This window comes from Pelecanus crispus, chromosome 1 (assembly GCF_030463565.1).
Source record: "Pelecanus crispus isolate bPelCri1 chromosome 1, bPelCri1.pri, whole genome shotgun sequence".
In the NCBI taxonomy this organism is placed as follows: Eukaryota; Metazoa; Chordata; class Aves; order Pelecaniformes; family Pelecanidae; genus Pelecanus; species Pelecanus crispus.
The window spans coordinates 206538764-206560135 of record NC_134643.1 but is presented as its reverse complement, the minus strand read 5'-3'; the positions used below and the strand labels follow the sequence as shown (position 1 = coordinate 206560135).

General features: G+C 39.4%; 1 protein-coding gene across 1 annotated transcript in view; it reads right to left on the bottom strand.

The window, feature by feature from the left end:
- Nucleotides 1-403: 403 nt before the first annotated feature.
- Nucleotides 404-21372, bottom strand: part of MICU2 (mitochondrial calcium uptake 2) — a gene marked incomplete at its 5' end in the record, with an annotated part of 150874 nt that continues 129905 nt past the window's right edge. Inside the window, 5 exons of the mRNA XM_075720594.1 lie at nt 404-3529; nt 3814-3971; nt 7628-7736; nt 8018-8189; nt 19014-19111. Of these exons, the coding sequence (XP_075576709.1) occupies nt 3425-3529; nt 3814-3971; nt 7628-7736; nt 8018-8189; nt 19014-19111 (642 nt within the window). The remainder of the gene's footprint in view (nt 3530-3813; nt 3972-7627; nt 7737-8017; nt 8190-19013; nt 19112-21372) is intronic.

Below are 21372 nucleotides of genomic sequence, written 5' to 3'. Positions count from 1 at the left end.
GAGGGAGTTTTGCTTTTAGAAAGAGGCTTGCATAAATTGAGACACCAAAATTAATTTCTAGAAGCAACCAATGAGTTTCTCTTAGTTCTAGTATATCACACTGCATTTTTGCCTTTGCTTCTTTTAGAAATGAAGAATAAGTGTTCTTAAAACAACTATCTTAAACTAAACAAACTGGAAGAAAAGTGTTGTTATGGGGATATAACTAAAATTCTGTAAATGAGTTATATGCTGTAAATGACTTGTACTCACCCTTGTGTACCCTTTTGAAATAGGTTAAATTGGTTTTTGAGACTTCTGCAATGTGCAACTTATTCATCTTTATTCCACATAACATTCAAACGCAATGTTGGAGATTTTTTAAAAAATTATTTTTATTTAAATTTTCTATATATTTCTGTTCAGAGGAAGAGTTCCTAACATTAAAGAGAAGTCATAACTGATAAGTTTAACTGACAGATAGGCAGCTGGCATAAACTTTTAACTAAATTGTGTTGAGTAATGCTGACAGACAGGTTCCAAATACCAGACAGCTACTAAAAGGAACTAAACCATCTAATGCTAAAACTACGATGGATTCCTTAAAAGACACGGTCAATCTAAACACTTACATAAACAGCTCTTTCAACCTAAGATTATGAGAAATGAGAACATGAGAAAATATTTTAAGACGGTTTTGTGAAGCCTTTTAGTTAAGACAAACAAAAATAGACTATAAAATTAAACAGAGTCTGATTCTTCAAGCCTGATGGACAAGTCTTCCCTGGCCTTCAAAGGAGTTCCTTCCTGGCCGTACTTTCAGGATAACTTCTGAAAATGTTTCATAACTGTATTTTAACTTCTAATCAGTAATTTATTTTTTTTACTACAAAGTTAATTTAAAAATAAGCATATCTGTTCTCTTTTTCTCTGAACTTGACACCAAAGCTTTTGCTAAAAAATAAAACTTGAAATCCCATTTTTAGTAACTTGCTGCCAAAAGCAGATACTGCTGATTGCACAAACCCAGACACAAATGAGGAAATAAAACTTCTAAATACACTAAAGCTAAATTAATTGATTTTTCCAAAAGAAAACCAAACAGCTTGTAGGAAATAAGTCATTGGTAAACAAAAGAAACCACAAAAGCAATAAAGAACGTCATAAACCTATTAACATTACACAGAATAAAATGTTAAAGATAATCTCCATTCCAAAGTAAAAATGATTTGCCAAAATATTAACAGCAACAAGTAAAAGACAGCCTTGCATTAAAGGCAGAGCTGGAACAAAGCACACTTTGGGTAAACACACTCCCTTTTGCGATAGAGACGTGTCTTGCTTGCTTGTGTCCGTTACTATTTGGTGATGCGAGGCTGGCTGCGGTGCTTTGATGCCAGTCCCACTGCCCCACCTTTGCTCCCATTAGCTATCTCTTTCTCGTAGCTCCTATCACCAGAAGCAGCAAGCAAAACTTCCAAACACAGAAAGTAAACCAGGTATCTTATTTCCTGTTGCCCCCAGAGCAGTGCCTGAGTTCATTTTGAGGGGGGGAGGCTGAGGCATTTACTGCATTTTACTTCCTTCTGATGGTTTCCTGGGGAAGTAAAGGGACCCTTGGTGGGTCACTGCTGCCTGATCTTCTAGACAGGTCTCAGGACACCCACATAGGCATTAACATAGTCACTCTGGGTGCATGTCCACAGATGACAAGAATACAAGCATTTTCTCCTTAAGACAATTTAAATTAAAGCTCCAAGTGAAGGCCGTGGAGGGAAGAGCACTGCTGCTTTGCCAGCTTCTCACTGTTTCCCTACATGAGGCCACTGCACCGAGGCCCAGGCGGGAGGACTCCTCCTCAGCACAAGCTTGCCTGACAGCTACTGACATACCAAATACATTCTCTGTAATCTCACTACTCCTTAGGTGGCATCTTTATGGTTTCCTAATGCAGTGTCTCCTGTCCCTCATCTGAGTGAGGGCTGCTCTGGTGTCTATCACGGCAGGTTCCCCTCTTCTCAAGGCTCCTCCCATCAAACCCCAAAGAAATTACAACAAAACACCTCCTGTTGAGCTTATACACAACTTTGAGAATAACAGCTAGTGTCAGCCTTAAAAGGGATGGATAATTCCTCACAGAGTGGTGAGATTTCTTAGTTGTTTTTCTTGAGACATTTCCCCAGTCCGTCTTTTGAGTCTATTATCGCAAACCTGTCTTGAAAGGTTAAGCTTTCACCCCAGCCAAGACAAGTCAGACAACTGGGAGGGGGAAACAGGAAGAACCTTGAGAGCTTTACAGGTAAGTCCACATATAGTGGCCAACCAGGAAGACTGATCTGGCTCTGGGACTATCGGCTCCTAAGGCTGTAAGAAAGAGAAACCATGTAACATGCACACCTGTGCATACACAGATGTGCACTGTGTTACAGCTAAAAAATGTTCATCTAAAATTGCTAAATGTCAATTTTGATGTGTTCCTTGTTTTACTGTTTAAGATCTTATGTCTAACTTTGCATTTTGGAATAATAAACATTTTTATTTACTTTTTCATGGACTTATTTTACCCCCAACACTTGCTTATTATAACCTTGAATTCCTGAGATATTGCAGCATTCCCTGTCACAACCTTTACTAGATAAAGCAACTATTCGTTACTCATTCACCTTCTGCAATACAACTAAAGCAACATAGTTATGACTCAAATTATAGCTACTGCTGTTTATGATAGAATGAGGATTTTTGCTTCTCATTTATACTATTTGTTGAAGAGGTCTGAGAGACACAATGCACATTCATAGATCAATGTACAACTTTTAAAGCCTGTATCAACAAGTCTTGTATTTCCAGTTTAATATTATCACCATGAAGGCAGACAAACAAGACATCCACACAGGATCTGGTAGAACCATTGACCAGGAACTAGCACACAAGCAGTTCACAGTAATGAGGGCACGAACCATGTGAATTTTCCTCTTTGATTTAGGATAACGTGACTTGCATGGATTGTGCAAGTAGTTTCGCGTTTTGGACCTCTACCCTTGCCAGGGAAAGAGAACTGCTGTGTTAGAGAACTGCTGTGTTAGTGGCTAACTGAGATGATGTCCACTCAACCGACAGGAGATGATATTGCTGTGATGTTCCTGTCAGTGGCCATTATTAAATCCTGCGTATCCTGTATGCTGCAGAGCAGGGTCAGACTCCACAGAGGAGTAAACAAGACTATTCCCTAGAACAAGAGTACTTCCATATGGAGGTCAAAAGTGATAACAGTTCTGTAAACCAAACTGATTGCACTAGAATGATATAAAATTATTGCATTAGAAACTGGGTTAATTACAGTTTAACTATAGTAAAAAAAAAGTATTTTTGATTCAGCTATTATGTAAACAGGACAGACAACCCCCCCTAAATAACAACACTTATAGCAAAAGAACAATGGACTGCTTTAAAAAGGACTTTTCCCAGTTTGCTTCCACACTTCTTTGGCTCCTTTAATGCTTTCTCTTTTCACACACTTCCAGTAACCTTGAATGCCTTGCTGTTGCGGTACCTGTTGATAAAGTTAAAGTATCTTTAGTATTTACACAAAAAAGACTTATTCACAGACTGTGTAAATATAACATGTAATGCAATGCTGCTGCTCCCACAGTTCACATGCATAATAACAAGTTCTTGGTGGCAGCACTCCTTCCAGATTCATAAGCAGTAAGGAATTTGCAGTTTAAAATATAACTGCTTTCTATTCACTATCTCTACTTGTGTTTCTACAGGAGTTAACAAGACAGTTGTAGCAATCATCTGTGGTATTTAAAAACAATGATGTCAGCTTGTTACCCTCAAACCTCGATGAATTCGGTTCCTCAGGACTCCAAGAAACTCGCCATGGCTCAGGCAGTCATCTCCATCTAGATCAAAAATCTTGAAGATGGTATCCAAAACATTATCCGACAGCTCCTGTCCTGTTGCCACCTTCACTGCTCTCTTGAACTCAGCTAGTAAAGACATAATATTACATCATAAGTGACTGTGAACTTGTAAAGAAATTGGAAAGCACATAAATAGCAGGATTCTGTACAATTTACAATGTCTCATGGGTATCCTAACTGGAGAATTTGGGATGTGTGCACTAGGAATCTATTAGGAGGCCTCAGTTCATGTGTTCTTGAGCTTGCTTCATCTTTCATAACACAATCTTTATTAATGGTATGACAAACTTGTGAAATGCATGACTTCTCAAGCAACAGTAAGAGCGACAAAATTTGGCTAATACCTGTGCATATGGATAAGTGCTTGCCTCACTATGGTCTCATAAAAAATACTACCATTTTATCTCAAACCAGTTTCATGCCAATTCATTCTGCAAGAAAACTGCTCCTCAGAAAACAGACAGACACAGACCATTGAATACTCAATGCACTGTTTAAAGCACATGGCTTTATATACCTGTAGTTCTGTTTTTTAAAGAAGCAGGCTACCTTCTCTTAAATTATGATGGAACAGTTTATGAGGATTTATGGCAGAAAAAGCTGTCGTACTTCTCTGGAGATCTAATTTGCTCTTCAGCTTTTTGGCCTTCTCTCTTTACAGTACCATGTGCATTACAGTAATACTTAGTATCCCCACTTTTGGTCTTGTGGTGTAAAGAATTTGGAGTTTTGACTCAAGGAAGATGGCGAAATGTGTGGGGTTGCTGTAAAACAGCACATAGTTAAGACTGAAATGATTACTGTTTATTACAGCAAGCACAATCACAACACATGAAGTGGATGCATTTTTGAAGGCATCATGGAAGTGTGAATTTCAAGGAGGGACTGGAGGTTATTAAAGTATAGCAGTACTGTAGATTATCACAGCAAGTTGTCCAACTAAGTCATAAATGTAGTAATCACGTGGTTCTGCTTTCATGATCAAGTGCTGTTTATAAATAGCACTATAAATATGATTAGTTCTGAAGCTTACTAGAGGAAAGAGCACTCCTGACTTAGCTCTCATCTTAGCCTCTTTGAACAATTCCTGTATAAATGCAGTTGATTAATTTACAGTTGGTTTAAATATGATTAAGTTGAAAATCCTTCTGTAAAAGGATATACCACAATTTGAAAAGGACATGAAATATGGGATGCTTTTAGTAGAGTCCTAATTTTATCTTTAAAAAGATGTTGACTGTTTCAGCTCTTGAAGCTAAATATAAATCCAGAGATGGCACTGCACTTTTTTAAACAGAACACAAAGAAAAGGAGAAAGATCTTCTAAAATGGTGGAGCATAATAATCTTCAAACCAAGAAGGGCCACCTCATCAGAGAGAAAAGATGAGCTGCTAACTTAGAAGAAAAAAAATTCTAGAATAAAAGGAAGGACTAAAGGACCGTCTTATTTTTAGATAAATATTCATATGTGTGTGAATACACACATGTACGCACATGCAAACAGCAAGACAAAGAACTTAGTGAGATTCAGGAAAGGATTAGACATGTATACATGTAGTATCTGTGAGTTACCTCGGAGGCTGACTGTTTTCCATCACAGTATGGTTCAGTGCATAAACAGAGTCACAACTGCCTGTTTGTTAGGAATGAGTTTTTACAAGGAAACATTACCAGAGTCAAGACCAACTGTTTGCCTTATCATCCTTTGGCACTTAAAAATGGAATACTTAATAGAGAAGTGAGCTAAACTCTCGTATCTCACTTATGGCTTTATTCCACTATGAATTCATCCTCTTTCCTCTCCTCTCTTTGTGCACCTTGTGCAAATAAAATCTGTCTCCTCCCACAGAAGAAAGATGTTGTCAAACCAGATAGAGGAGGGCCACAAACCCAGCTGGGAACTGGAGCACATCATGGAAGAATTGAAGCTGAGGTAGCTGGAAAGAACAGAAGTGTAAGGGGATCTCGCTGCAGCCTTCAACCACTAAAAGGGGTTACAGAGAAGAGCTGCCATATTTTTTTCAAAGGTGTGTGGAGGTAAGACACAATCGTTCTAAGTTGCAGCAAGGGTTTGACACAGAAAAGTCTTCATGATGAGAGTGGTTAAGCACTAGAACAGCAACCCAGAGAGGCTGTGGAAACGAAACTCTTCCTGAAGGCTGGATTAACTAGTGGTGAAAGTCACGAGTTGTATACCCCCCCAGTTTTGGCCTTCCTTGATTCAAACAATCTTCCCATTTCTTTCTCAGGAATACTGAGTTATCTTCCTGTCTTCTCACATGACTCTCACCTTTTTCACATGAGCCCATCAAATATTTATTACAATGAATGTTAATGTGTCATCAAATTTCCTTAGGAACTTTTTACGTTACTATTTTCAAATAACTTCCAAGAGCGGTCTTTCAAGTATAACAAGTAAGTAACAACCTCAGGATTATAACAAAAAGCATTTGTATGTTCATGAAACTTGTTGCATTGCTCCTCTTTCTACTATATAGGAAAGAAGCAACTTCCCTCCTCCAAATCTTTAAAAACCACTTTACTACATTGTTTGTTTTTATAGCCATGATTCCATAATGCTACATAAGCACATGGAGAAGGCAGTATGGAGGCATAAGGAAAACACAGCAAGGTGCTGCAGACCCTGCAAAAGAAGAGATTTCTATCGTTCAGTTTCCTCAGAAAACTAGCTTCACTATGAGGAAAAAGCTTTGTTACCATGAACTGCTACTGAAGCATGTATTGTTTCAATAAATCCTTCCTAATCTAGAATTTAGATTCAGCTGAGAGCAGCCCTATGGAGAAGGACTTGGGGATACTGGTGGATGAAAAATAGGGTATGAGCTGGCAATGTGCGCTTGCAGCCCAGAAAGCCAATCGTATCCTGTGCTGCACCAAAAGAAACATTGCCAGCAGGTCGAGGGAGGTGATTCTGCCCCTCCACTCTGCTCTGGTGAGACCCCACCTGGAGTACTGCGTCCAGCTCCAGGGTCCCCAGCACAGGAGAGACATGGACCTGTTGGAGCGTGTCCAGAGAAGGGCCACAAAAACGATCAGAGGGATGGAGCACTGCTTTGGTGAAGAAAGGCCGAGAGAGTTGGGGTTGTTCAGCCTGGAGAAGAGAAGGCTCCGGGCAGACCTTGTTGCGGCCTTTCAATATATAAAGGGGTCTTACAAGAAAGATGGAGAGAGACTTTTTACCAAGGCCTGTAGTGACAGGACAAGTCAAAATGGTTTCAAACTGAAAGAGAGTAGATTTAGACTGGACATAAGGAAGAAACTTTTTACAGTGAAGGTGGTGGGACACTGGAACAGGTTGCCCAGAGAAGTTGTGGATGCCCCATCACTGGAAGTGTTCAAGGTCAGGTTGGATGGGGCTTTGAGCAACTACTGAAAGATGTCCCTGCCCATGGCAGTGGGGGGTTGGACTAGATGATCTTTAAAAGTCCCTTTCAACCCAAACCATTCTGTGATTCTATGGTTTAGTCTGTTGTGAGCGGTCCAGCGTATGATAGCACATTAGAACTTACAAATCAAAACATTTTGGGAACTTTATATTACTATTTTTTCATGAAATAGAATTAATTCAGAATAAAGAGCAGTATACTTTTTTGGACTTCATAGTGCTACTTTGGGATAACTTATTTACATGAATTGTGTAACAAAAATGCATTTTTTCTTTTTAAAAAAAGAATACATGTGAAAGTTGTGCAGTACTTACCCCGTTTAACAGGACGATTGGCTACAGTAAACATTTGCATGGCAATAGAAAAGTCTTCCAGGTTGTTTGTAAACTTGCAAAAGGTCTTGAATTCTTCCAAACTGATATTCTACAGTATCACAGAATTCAGATTATATATAATAAATAATACATTCAAACCCCAGTAAATCTATTTCAGTAAATTTGGTGGGACCTAGTGTTTAGGTATGATTGATTACTCATCATCAATATTTGTATTTCTCAGTTGGGAAATTATCGTTGTTCTTATTTGCATAAAATTCAAAAGCTGCAATAATTCACTTGGAAACTAGTTACATTATTAGATACTCATATTCAAATGAAAACCCGTACATACAAATGAGGAAGAAAAAGCATGCTTTATGTACCAACCTCTCCTGCCTCAATTCTGTCCTTCACATTCTGCCAGTAAATTTCATTGTTTTGCTCATTGGTGAAGTATAGCAACCATTCTGCAAAATCTTCTTTTCTCATGACATTCAAACCCTTTGAAAACTTTATGAATTCCATTTCTTGGACTTCCGTTTGCAGATTTTCCATGAATCTAAGCGTAAACAGATATTAGCCAACAGTTGATACTTGCATCACTGTATCACTACTACTACCTTAGCTATCAAATGCAGTAGACACTAACTCTTAATCACAGATTCTATTGACATAATTGCTTAAAGTATCACTGGTTTAATTTTACCTGTGTGTGCAGATTCGTTTCCATGGCTGCATTTCAATAATGACACCAGTAGGGTGCTCTCTAAGTCTGCATTCATAGATGGCTGCTGCTAAGATAATTTACAGATACACTTGGCATATTGTTTTTACTAATGTCTAAAAATGTGCAGATAATGAGATAAAGTGATTGGTAAGGCAGTATTACAATGAATGAATGAAAAAAGACATGGTAGCTAAAGGCCTGACACATGATTTATTAAATTTCATATTAATAAGAGAGGAATGACAAGGTTGTAAAGTGCCTAGAAAGATGAGGCCCCAATAATCACAAAGGTGAAAGAAAAGAGGAAACTTGAAATCATCACTGCAGGAAAAGATGACTAAAAGCCTCAAAGATTACAACTGCAAAGAGGGGGTTGGCAAAATCAGCTCTGCAGTCACTAGAGGATGGATTAGAGAGGATTACAATTGACATGTAGAAAGTTTGGAAGAGCACAGAAAATGATGTTGCAGGTGTTTGGGAAGGTACGAAGAGAGCTGTCTGAAAAAGGAAGGGGTGAACATCAAGGTTTTTAGGAGACACCCATTCTTTTAGAAAGACAAAAAAAAAAAGTAGCACGAGAAGCAAGTTAACAGCCTGCACGTACAGAGCTAGAACTGTAAGCAGAGTTGCAGTTTTGAGTTTCCCCAGTTTGATCTACGCGGCCATTATAATTTTTTCTGGCCTGATATGAATTTCAAGAAAGCAAAAGACAATACTGTGCGATCTATTTTACAACTGAGGGCAACCCAGAAATGAGACAATCCAAAAAGTGATAATTTTTAAATATAAATAAAGGCTAAAACACAGTGATGCTTGCCAGAACCCCTTTAGTACTTCAAAAGAACTTTACTGAGTTGCAGAATTATTGACAGGAGAGAATGAAATACTCAGTTGGCGAGGTTCTGTGGCGGAGCGCTAGGTAGAGGTGTACAGGGGAGCCAGGGAAACCCAAGGAAGAGCAGAGAGCCCCACCAGGAGCTGGGATCAACAGGGCACAGCAGTTGGTGCAGATGGGCGTGTGAGAAGGGCTGTGCACCCTGTTTGTAGGCCCACAGCCCAGGGAAGTGCTCTGGGTCTCTGCTGTAATGATGGGCACTCGCCTCGGAGTTAAAACCAGGGTTTCTACAGAGAAAGCCCCTGAGATATCTGATGCTTCCACCCAGGTGGAACTGGTAAGGAAGGAGACTTCAGTACAGATGGTAGGTTGCAAGGAGTGCCCGGACCCTTGTAGGGAGAAAAGGTAAGTACCCACAAAAGATGCACACAGATTGATGACCTGTTGTGTCAAGTGGCCGAGTTTCGGGAAACAGTTAAAAGGCTGCACACTATTAGAGGGGCTGAGACAGAAATAGATAAATGGTTTCAGAGCCATGCTCCTGTGGCAGACAGCACAGAGAATGAGGCACCTTGGACCTTGGAGACACACAAAAGCAGGGCTCTGCTTCAGTCCCCCATTCTCCAGCATTACAACCAAAACCATATATGAAACTTTAACAGCTGCAGACACCCATGAGCAAGGTCTGCAAGGAGAAACTGTACCAGCAGCACACAACGGATACTGCAAAAAGAAATGATGAGTGCTCATAGGGGGTGACTCTGTTAAGGGGCACTAAGGCGCCCATCTGCCATCCTGGCAGGGAGTCCCAAGAGGTATGCTGCCTTCCAGGAGCTAAGGTCCGAGGCGTTGCTGAGAGGGTGCCACCAACTTGTCAAGAGCACAGACTACTATCCATTGCTGCTCTTTCATGTGGGCATGAATGACACCGCAAGCCGGAACCTGGGTAGAATCAAGGAAGACCACAAAGCCCTGGGGGTGCAAGTGAAAAGTATTGGTGCCCAAGTTAGCTTTTCTTCCATTTTACCAGTTACAAGAAAGGGTGCAGCCAGAAATAGACGTATAATGCAAATCAACTTCTGGCTTCGTGGCCGGTACCATCGTCAGGGTTTTGGCTTTTATGGGACATTCTTCAATAACTGTAGCCTGTTAGGGAGGGATGGGATCTACCTGTCTAGAAGAGGCAAGGGAATCTTTGGCAGCAGGCTGGCCAACTTGGTGAGGCGGGCTTTAAACCGAAGGACTTGGGGGGTGGGGTCTGAAGTGGCAATGCTCACGCCACTGCAACCAACTGGGGAATAAGCCAGGCCAACCAGAACAGCAACAAATGTTCCTTAGCTGCCTCCCAAGATGAGAACCAGAAGACCAACCACTTCAAGTGTACACATACCAATGCATGCAGCCTGGGGAACAAACAGAAGGAACTGCCAGAAAGTTATGATATCATAGGAATAACTGACACATGGTGGTACAACTGACATGACTGGAGGGCTGCGATGGATGGCTAGAAGTTGTTTCATAAAGACAGGCAGGGAAGAAGAGGAGGAGGAGGAGTTGTGCTCTATGTCATGGAGAACCTTGAATTTACAGAAGTCAACTACGGCAATTGTGGAAGCCCTATCAAACGCCTCTGGGTCAAGATCAGAGGGGTCATCTTCAAGGGGGATCTTACAGTAGGCATCTGCTACCAACCTCCAAATCAAGACAATAAGGCCAATGAAGCAATATTTGGGTCACTTAAGCAAGCTTTGGGTCCACAGAACATGGTTCTTATGGGTGATTTCAACTACCCAGACATTTGTTGGAAGAACAATACAGCAGCTCACGTTATCCATCAAGTTCCTGGAATGCGTAGAGGACTGCGTCCTCATACAAATGTTAGATGTGCCAACCAGGAATGAGGCACTGCTGGACTTGCTTCTCACACACAAGAAAACCTGCTTTGTAATATCTTGGGTAGTGATAGCCTTGGTTGCAGTGATCACAATATTGTGGAGTTTGGGATCCTGCTGAGCACGCTGAAGGTTAGTACTAAGACAAAGGTTCTAGATTTTAGAAGAGCAAACTTCAGCTTGCTCAGAGCTCAGTTGGGAGAGATTCTGTGGGAAGCTTCCATGGACAGCTAAGGGTCTACGTAGCAAATATCAGTAGAGGCTCATTTGCTCATCAGTGTTTGCACAGCCTCACTGGGTTTGAATTCTTTCCCCTGAAATTATGGCATTTTAGTCTGCACAGCTATCTTTAGTTCTTTAATGAGATCACTTGGACAATTAATAGCTCGAAGCTCTGTGAAGCCTATAAGGGGTTAGCTGAGGACTGCTGTTGCAGCATAAGCTCTCTTGTATTTTTTTCTCTAATAATTAGAGCTGCACATGCAAATAAAGGGCCAACAAATACTTCATGGCTCAGGACATGCAGGTAAATGAAAGCCTGACAGTGGAACTGATTTTAAGTTTCAGGCTAGAGTTTTATTAGGGTAATACTGAGGAGGGGTATGATATGCTCTTATATTTTTATGGGCATTCTTCTGGTCCAGTAAAGGGGGTTACAAGCCTTCCACAGTGTAGTCAAACCCTCAGATATCTTCCTCCACAGTCCACCTTAAGACCTGGCTCTGCAGCTGCAGCTCCTGTCCTTGTAACTCGTGAGGCGACTGCTGCCTCTGGACAGCCCAGCAGCCAGCATGTGCTGGGGAGACTGGCCAGCATGGGCTGGCAGAAGCAGTCCTGCTGCACCATCTGCAAGAGCCTCCCTGGATCCTGGGAAAGGGGGTCAAGATGCAGGGGAAGAGGATGGCATGGACCAGGCACGTAGACCAGGCATGGAGTCAGTCCAGCAGAGACTGACTACAGCCACCTGGCTGAATTTTGGGAGTGTCCATCAATGGCAAGGAGTAGATGGTATCTGGGATGTGTGGCTTGTGCTTGGCTGGAAGTCATAGCAGAGACCATGCAGAACACTAACTGCATCTTTGACTGTCGTTTCCAACCCATGTTACATCTGGTCTGGGGGAGGAAAAGCTGCTAAAAATGAGGTCGCTTTCAGAAATATGCCTAAAACATGGATGTAGGGAAACAAGACACCATGTGTTTTATTTTGTTGGCTTTTAATCTATGAAAGGTGGACACCTTTTGCAACAGACTTAAGGTCTGTTATTGAAAGTATGAGTTAATTATCTTTGGGAGCTAATGCTCTGTCATTTGCTGTACTGGTCAGTAGCCATAGGTGATGACAAACTGCGTATTCTTCCATCTTTTCTAAATATTGCACTTCCTTAAGCAGAAAACCCTCAGTGACCTGCCCTCTATCCCTACCCAATAAAGGCAGGACAGCTGAAAGACCATGCATTTCTACATGCTGAGGAAGGAGCAGGTGGCACACCTAGCCACACACATCAGCCAGCTGAAAGGTGCAGCAAAGCCAAAGAGGAAAGTGAAGGCTTTGGTTGTGGCATTTTTAATGTCTTCTTGCTTCTGCACCCTCTTTCTAGTCAGACAGCAAATGAAGCATTATATTTCCGCAGCTGCACTGTGGGTTTTCTGCTGCCTTTTCTCGGGCCTAGGTTCTTGCCCTCTCCAGTTGCTTTGGGGCAATAACACTGCACCCTTCCTGTGGCACAAGAGCTGTGCATCTTGCTGCACTGCACAGATTAGGGAGGGGAGCAGGAATTACTTATTTAGGTACAAAAAAATTAATGGATATTTCAGTTCAACTTGTAAGCTTGCTCCTGGCAGGCCAGAGTGGGAAGATTTCCTGCTGTACCAAATAATACTTGGAGCAGCAGCTGAAATATGCAATTTAAAATTTATATGTGATAGTCTCCCATATTACAAAAATCAAAATACTATGAATCATCGCATCAGCATTCTAGGTCACTCTTATTCCCAGATGTGAGAGTTAAAAATTCTAATGAGGTTTTTTTTAAGTGAAAGTTATTAAAAGTTATTAAAAATAACTTTCTAGTTTGAAAGTAAAACCTGATACTTAAATGCCAAGACATCACTAGGGATACTTGTTTTTGTACCTTCTGGATCACGGTGTGATGCATTTCAGCTGGAAATTCCTTAAAAAATTTCTTCAGGTATTAGGAAAAACAAGCATAGGAAGGAAATTCCTGCTCTCCCAAAGTCAGTGGGAGCTTGGCCAGGGACTTTGAAGGGAGCGATAATTCAAATACAGGAACAGGATTCTGATTGTAGATGTGCTCTACAACTCAAAAATAATTACACTGGGAATACTCTTATGCTATAGTAGCTTGAGAATAAAAGCAAGCCCTAAGTTTACAAATAACAAAAAGGAAAGGTAAATCATAAATTTATGAGATGCGGAAAAGGCTGGGAACAGACAGTACTTTCTTTAAGATAGCCTGTTTTATCCACACTCTCTAAAACACCCACGTTGAAGGCCAATAGCCAAATTCATTATCGTGTTACAACAGCATCCAGAAACCTTATCAGGATTTATCCCGCATTTTGTAATGTGCTTTACAGATCTATAGAAAGAGGGAGTCTCTCAAGACTTTTTGGCAACTCAGCTTTAATAGAAGTGAAAATGTAATAAAAATGGGGAGACCTCAGGAATGCAGCTATTCCCCCTCCAATCTGAAATGTTGCAGTGAAGTGCTAGGAACACAAGGCAGTAGAATGAAACACAAAAGGAAAGGTTAGGGAAAGTTTTCCTTCCTATACCTCCTGACCTGAACTGAAAGTCTGCATAGATAGCTTTAATATGCTAATAGAGAACTGACTAGTTGTTGTTGCACTGATTTATAGGAAGGAAACTTAACAACAAAGATAGTGGTGGATATACCACCCTGGCATTTGTGCTCTGCTTCGGCTCTGCTTTGGACACTGAAGTCCTTTTGAAAACTTGATAACGATCTCTACACCAAAGGACTGTTGCAAACCAGCTGCAAGGTTGCCTTTTTGCAAATCTGACTTTCATAATAGAATATAGAAAATACAATAAGGGCGTGACCACCTTTAGAGAACAATTAGATCTATGCTTGTAAATTCAGTTTTGCAATTGGTGAGACAGTTAATCAATCTCACCATTTTCAGAATTACAGGCAAACCCCCCTTTGATTTATATATTCATTATTAATATTCAGATTCAGTTATGATAGGACTATACAATCACAAAGCCAGATTTTGTTCCCATCTCCACTTCCTCACTGTATGATCCTGGTTGCATGAGATGTAATCTCTACATGTATTAGGGATCTATATATACACACACACACATAGATACAAGTGTAAGTACAGAGACTGATAAGGAGGCAATCATATCCTATTTCTGCAAAGCAATTCCAAACCCCTAGATGAAAATCACTGAAAGTGCACAAGCTATCATCACAGCAAAAGCACTACTGGTTGACAATGCTACCTGATAGAGATCCTGCATCCATGCATTGGCACAAACACAGAACAGCACCAGACAAATATCAGCACTAGCAGTGTGGTTCAGCCCAGATCATTCTGGTTTCTTAAATGAAAGGTTTCAAATGAAATGTACCAAGGAATTCAAAATACTGAAGGGAAGAAACAGGACAGGTAGGAAAAAGGCATGTTTTGTGTATGGTTATGCAATTTGTGACCTTCAAGCTAAAGCAGAAAATAAAAAAGAAACCATGATTAAAGGATATTTCTGGTGCAAAATTCTTTAACTGATGAGAAATTTGGAAGCAACAAATCAGATCAGCTAATGCCATAAACTGGGTTTGAAAGGTTAATTTTCCTTATATGATTAAAAGATGCCCATTGTTTAACCATACTGGGAAGTACTTTTTTTGTAAGTCATCCCAGGAAAAAAAAAAAACCAACAATCGGAAAGATTTTTCAATATTCTTTCCATACTCTCTGCACATTTTTTTTTTCCCCTTTAAGGAGATTGCGAGAGATTTAAGCTTGCTTGGGGACAGATTACAGAAAAAAAATAACAGCAGTCGTAAACTGTTTAGGGAGTGAATTACTGTCTCCTCTTTTATTTGGGATTAGACATACTTAAACAAGATCAGTAAGGGAGTTTTTCAGGGAAAAAAAAAAACCAGTGGCTGTCAAGAACATATTTGCTATATCTAGAAACCTAAATAGTTTTCTACTTAGAATAAAAAATAGTACATACAATATAGGTGGAAATTAAAGCACAAGTGAAACACTTTTTTGAAAGAAAAGACCAAAAACTATTTATGTCTCAAAAATCAGGGGAAACTGCTATGCATAAGAAAAAAAAAGCCTGGAATCCCAAAGAACTTCTGACTTCATGTTTGCAATCTGACATTCTATAAAATGGGGGCTGGTATTAGAAGATGACATTAGTGTTGAGGTGTAAAACTGAGTGGTGGTCATCTGAAACAGAAATTTGTTCAGGTCTTCTGAGAAGAAAGTCTCACCTGGTTACGGCTTCTATTAAATTCACACTTCTTTGTTACATGATTTTAGGTTTGCTGCATATTGTTTCATGTTTTCTTAAACTGATACAGGAGAATAATAATTCCAGCTGCATTTGACCAGGAGGTACCACATTTACTAGTGATATACATGAACATACTCCAGAATAATTCAGATTTAAATTTCCTTTTACCAGAGAAACAAACTGTCTCTTTTGAAGTTGTGAATTATTATTAATAATTATCATACTGTCCTTATGTTAAGGACAATACAACTGGCAAGAAATCATGTAGCTGTCTGGAGCTGAACATGTGTTCCTTGAGTCCTACCTTAAGATCTCTGAAACCTTCTTGTTACTACGGGAAAGACATAGGATGGTGTGCTTCCTGGATTGCTTCCACTACTTCTAAGCAGTCCCTGCAGAACGAAGCGGGAGTCCCACCATCGCTGCTCAGCAGCGAATGAAAAGGAGCAGCTTTGGTTGCTGTTTTGACTATGTTCTGGAGGATAGTGAGAAAAGAGCTTGACTGGTGTCACAAAATACCTATGAAAAGGTTACTACTTTACTTTCATGCTCCCAGCAGCCTAAGAAAGGTTGAAAAGTGATCTGGTATTCTGTTTCATGGTCTCATTCCTCATGTCCAGTGTAAAACAGCCTGAGGATTGTCCTTGTGTGTATCGCCTACCTATGATTTCCAAAGAACCATGCACCAGGTGGAGATAGATGGAGCACAGCATGCTTAACCATTTTCCCTCCCTATAATCAAGTGTGCCTCCTGTGTTCAGGGTAGTAGGAAGGGAGGCACAAGAGCTGGCTTACATCAGCTCCACATTGCCTGAAGAGATGTAGATGGTTTCTGTTTTCTGTGTGCCATCTGAATGCAGAGAAAGGCAAACAAGGCAAATTAATTGCCCTGATATATTGACTGTGGCTGTCCAACATGTTTTCAATGTTTTGACTGTGGGCTAAGGGTCAGACATCACTGGTGTACATGCAGATACAGATGGTTGCACACTTACAAAAGGATTTTTTTTAACGTCAGCCAAACTGAAAAGGAGGAAGCATGAGGAAAATATATGTAATGAGGTGAGAACACTAGTCTCAGCTTTCTGAATTCCCATGTAAGTACAATGAAATTTCACAATGAAAGCATGCATTCCTGCCTTTTTTTTTTTTTTTTTAGTTTCAAGGACTCTACAGCACAGCAGTATCTGTGTATTTAACTAATGTGACAAGTTTTAGTGTGTCCTAATCAAACCTAATCACCCCTACTTTCTACTAGGTACTACACTGATCAATGGAAAAGCTTTCTAGGCAAGAACTTGGAAAATGATAAAAGCATTTGACATCATTATTTTCTGCTTTTGACAATGATCTATGTCTGTACAGCTCATCAGTCATCTCTTGTAAAAACAGCATGGCATTTTGATCAAACAGCCAACAATAGCTTCCCGCGTAAGGTAAAATGTTATGAGAGGCCATCAGATAGAAATCACATTTTCTCTGAACAATAGGAACCCAGAAATGATGTGCTTGATTTACTTGCAAATAAAATCATGTGAAAGGTGATATCTTCACACAGGTTAAGAAGACAGTGATCCTTTTATTCACCTTTCTGCATGTTAAACAAACTTCACTGTCACGTTACAACTGAGATGGAGTGTCTATGCAGTGATAAAGAGGCACATTCCAGCTCTACGAAACGTAACTGCCACTGTTGAAAAATTACCTGCATTAAACCTTACGCTTATCACACAAATTTTAAGAGCAAGATGTGGGAGTTTGATTTTGATTACAGGCCTCTGTGTGGTAGGCAAAGGTCTTTAACCTATGCGTTCTGAATGTAGTAGGTACATAGTTTCATCAATGTCATGCCTCATTGGGTCAATGCAGGATTTTATCTAAAACCTGAGGCTTTTCAGTTTACACTGTATATGCAAGCACAACCTTTTACCGGTGCTCTCTGCTTTTTGTTTCATTGAGAGGATCTATGGTATTTATAGAAAAGGAAGCTGGAGGCTTCTTAAACTTATTTTAGTCGCTTAGATTCTTATTGAGTCGATGTCTTCAAAAGAGAAGTTTTGTTTATTTGAAGACCAGTGTGTGCCAGAGCCAGTGGAGCCAAACACTTTTTAGTGTTAGAAAAATTGCCACTTCCTTTTCTACTCTGGCTTTCCCCAAACCTCTACTGATTGCAACAACATTCATTTTTAAGAGGGCTGACACAGATTCCCCTGCTTCTGAACATAAATTTAAGTAAAACATATTATTCAAATTTATTTTTGCAGTCTGTTACTGACTGATTATTTTTGTAGAAAAGGTAGTACTGATGTAGACAATCTTTTCTTGATGTGCTACAAGACACGTGTCAAGATTCACACAGGCATTTAGGCACTTAACTTCCATTTACCTCAAAGAAAGACTATGCATTTGGATTCTGGGCCCAAGTTCACATTGCAAGATGTCTCTGGAGTTCACACTAACAGGAGAAATTGATCTCCCAAGTAACAGAGTTTTAACCAGTTAAGTTGTGATGCTGTGTAGATGGTGGTCATCATTACTGACTGAAAGAAACATTGGAAAAAAGGATCTCATCCAATTAAAACACTGACAGCTGATACCCAGTTGGGTTTTCAAGTTGAAAGCAACCACAGCAGAACTTCCTACTCTGATGTAGACAAGGACTACACCATCTTCCTGACATGTATATGACACATAAACTGAACAATTCCCTACACCAGTCTTAGAACTTTCTATTAACTTCTGACTTTGCAAAGCTTACAGTGAAATAGACAAGTATACAACGCTACATTTCCAGGAGTAGTGGACACTTGGTATTCCACTGCAGTTTCAGTCTGATGCGGTGTTTGCCACGACTTAATTCTCAGTTCTGACGTAAATGCCACAAAATATCTGTGTAGTCCCATTGCAAAAGTAGTTCAAAGGGTAAAGGAAAAGCCACAGGTAAAGTTTCAGCAGAAGCTGGAATTTGAAACAAGCAGAGAAGTTGCCTGTAGCCTACCATGACAGTTGTAATGGGAAGGGGGGGGGTGTCAGCTCAGAAAAGCTTTAACTGATTAGCAGTCACTTTTTTGGTGATTTGATCAAGAAAAAGAAAAATAACTCATGAATCATATTGTCTAAAGGTATGCTATCACACAGCTGCCAAGAATGGTAGTCTCAATCCTCACAGCCTCCAGGCCCATTGCTGCTTTGGAGTTACCATGGTGCTCAACTCCTCCTGCAGACAGCAGACTCAAGGAGCTAAACTAAAAATTAAACAGGCAACATCATGAATAATCTGCTTGATTACCTGCTTAACTTTCTGAATCAGCTCAGTGTGAGGTCAGATTAATGCCAGTGTTGGTGCAAAGTCGAGGGGGTAGGAACAGGACTGGCTGCTGTTAGGCTTGCCTAGCTGAAAAAAATACCTGAAAAACTCAGAATAGCGAAGTTTTTCCTTTCCTTCTTTTCCAAAGAAATGTACCAGCAACATGGTATTAACACCAGACCTTTCCAGTTCCGCTCCCTATAAAACAAAAAAATGTATGATTAATTATTATGCATTGTATGATTATCAATATATATTCACCGGAAATCTGAAAATATTTATTTTAACTAGAATTTCACAAGAGATACTTGCAATTTAATTACTGTTCCCAAAGCCATCACACAGGATCTCAGAACTGAATAATTCTTTCACATCAACTGGTAACAGTGTATTATATGTTCTGCTTCTAAATATTCTGTATGAAAGATGAGTACAATTTACAACCACCTTCAGTGTATTTTGTTATTAGAACTGAGAAGGTTGCTAATTAAATCTTTAAAAACTTTTATGCTTAGGTGAACAGAGGCTTTACATAAAGTTAGTATCTTTGTAAAAAAGTTTTTAGTCAGATATTTCTAATTTGATACAGCCATTTAAAAACATTCATGATAGTCTAAGAAACAAAACTAGAAAAACACAAACATTCAAAGTGCTCTACTATAATATGGGCTTACAAGGCTTCTTGCAAATTTTCAACGTTAGTGACTTTTCTATATATTTTTTAAAATCTGATTACGAGATTTCTGCAGAAAAAGGATGCACATTATTCCAACTCAACAGCATCTTTAAAAAGCCTAAAGCCACACAGAATGCTGAATTTCTGTTCTATTCTTCTTTCAGCACTAGCATACTGGCATTTCTTTGAACGCAACAAAACACTAAGCAACATGAAGAGAGTTTTTTTTTTTTTTGTGAGTCCGGAGGGATTTCAACAAACTATTCTTATGACATCTAAATAGCCTCTGTGTCTTTTATCTGGTTGAAGAGGTAAGATGAAAGACAAAAGTCTATTCATAAGATTTAATACTAATAGTTATTTAGCTTTCAGCATCATCAATAACAAGTCCCATTAGTCCACTGTGTGCTTCATGCTTACTGCATATGTGACACAGTTATTTTATAGTTAAAGAGGTAACATTCCTCATTTCTACTGCAAGCTAAAATTCACTAAATGCCAGTGATACAGGTTATGTATGAGTGAACCTAGAGAAAAAGCTTTTCAAGCTATATGCAAACTGTACTTACTGAACTTTATCATTTAACTGCAGGCAAAGAATATTTAAATACCCACAAGATCCATCCTTCTAAAGTTTAAACACTTCAGATTACTGTGAAGACTGATGCATAAACATTGGTACATGCTTTTTTGAAAGTCAAAAGTCAAACATTCTTGTATGCTTATTTGAAATTCAAACCCAAACTACTTATGTCAGAATGCAGTTTTCTAAGAAGAAACAGAGAAGAATCCACATATTTCTCACTGCAGTGAGATTCTAATCTGCTTTTTTATTTTTTGCTTACATGTTTAAAAGACTTGAAAAATGCAAGAAATAAATTTGCCGATACAATTTTTAAAACTGAACTCATGATTACTCAGTTTAAGGCTTCCAATTTAATTACTCCATATTAAAATCAGTGTTGTATTGAAAACAAACTGAAAAGTGAGGTTTAAAAGAACCTTTTAAAAACTAAGTCTGTGACAGAAAAAGGTTTTTTTCTTCTATTCATGTTTCTCTAGTTATAAGCTAGAGGATGACATACAAACAGTACCTATCTCATCTTATCTAAGATGACAAAGCCTATCCCTGGATTTATAACAACTATGCACCTATTTGTTGGCTACCCTCTTTATCAGTTGAAATTCCAAAGTGGAATTGGCAGATGTCCAAACACTATGTTACTGAGAGTTAAATGTATTTTAAAACTACAAAACAGTACATTTCTTTAAAACAGAATATGCAATAGCAGACCACAGAGGCTACAGCTTAAGGGTAAAATTTCAAAAAAATTGCTTTTCCTAGAGTTAATGCTATTAAATTAAAGTACATGTTAGTACATAATTCCTTTTTGTCCACAGAATCATTAGGAGCTTTTGCTGCTGAACTGTATAAATTAGTACTGACATGACAAATCTTTGTTAGAAGATAATGAGAGCTCTATTAATATTTCCAACACCTCACCCTCCTGAGCTTAGGTAAAAGAATAACTTATGTTTGGAATGTCTGTCTTGGCAATGAGAATGAAATGGTAACCTAATCCTGGAGCTGTAAAAAGGACCAGACTGGTAGCTTTGAGTCACAGAGCTACTATCTAAATTGAGTGAAAGTTTGTATTCTGGTGTATCTGGTGGCTTCAGCCTGGGGAGGGTACAGCACAGCACCCTATTGGGCTGTGTACTTTACAAAAAGCTGAAGCACAGAGTGGGGAAGGGATGGTGATGTTCTGAGTCTCATCTTCAT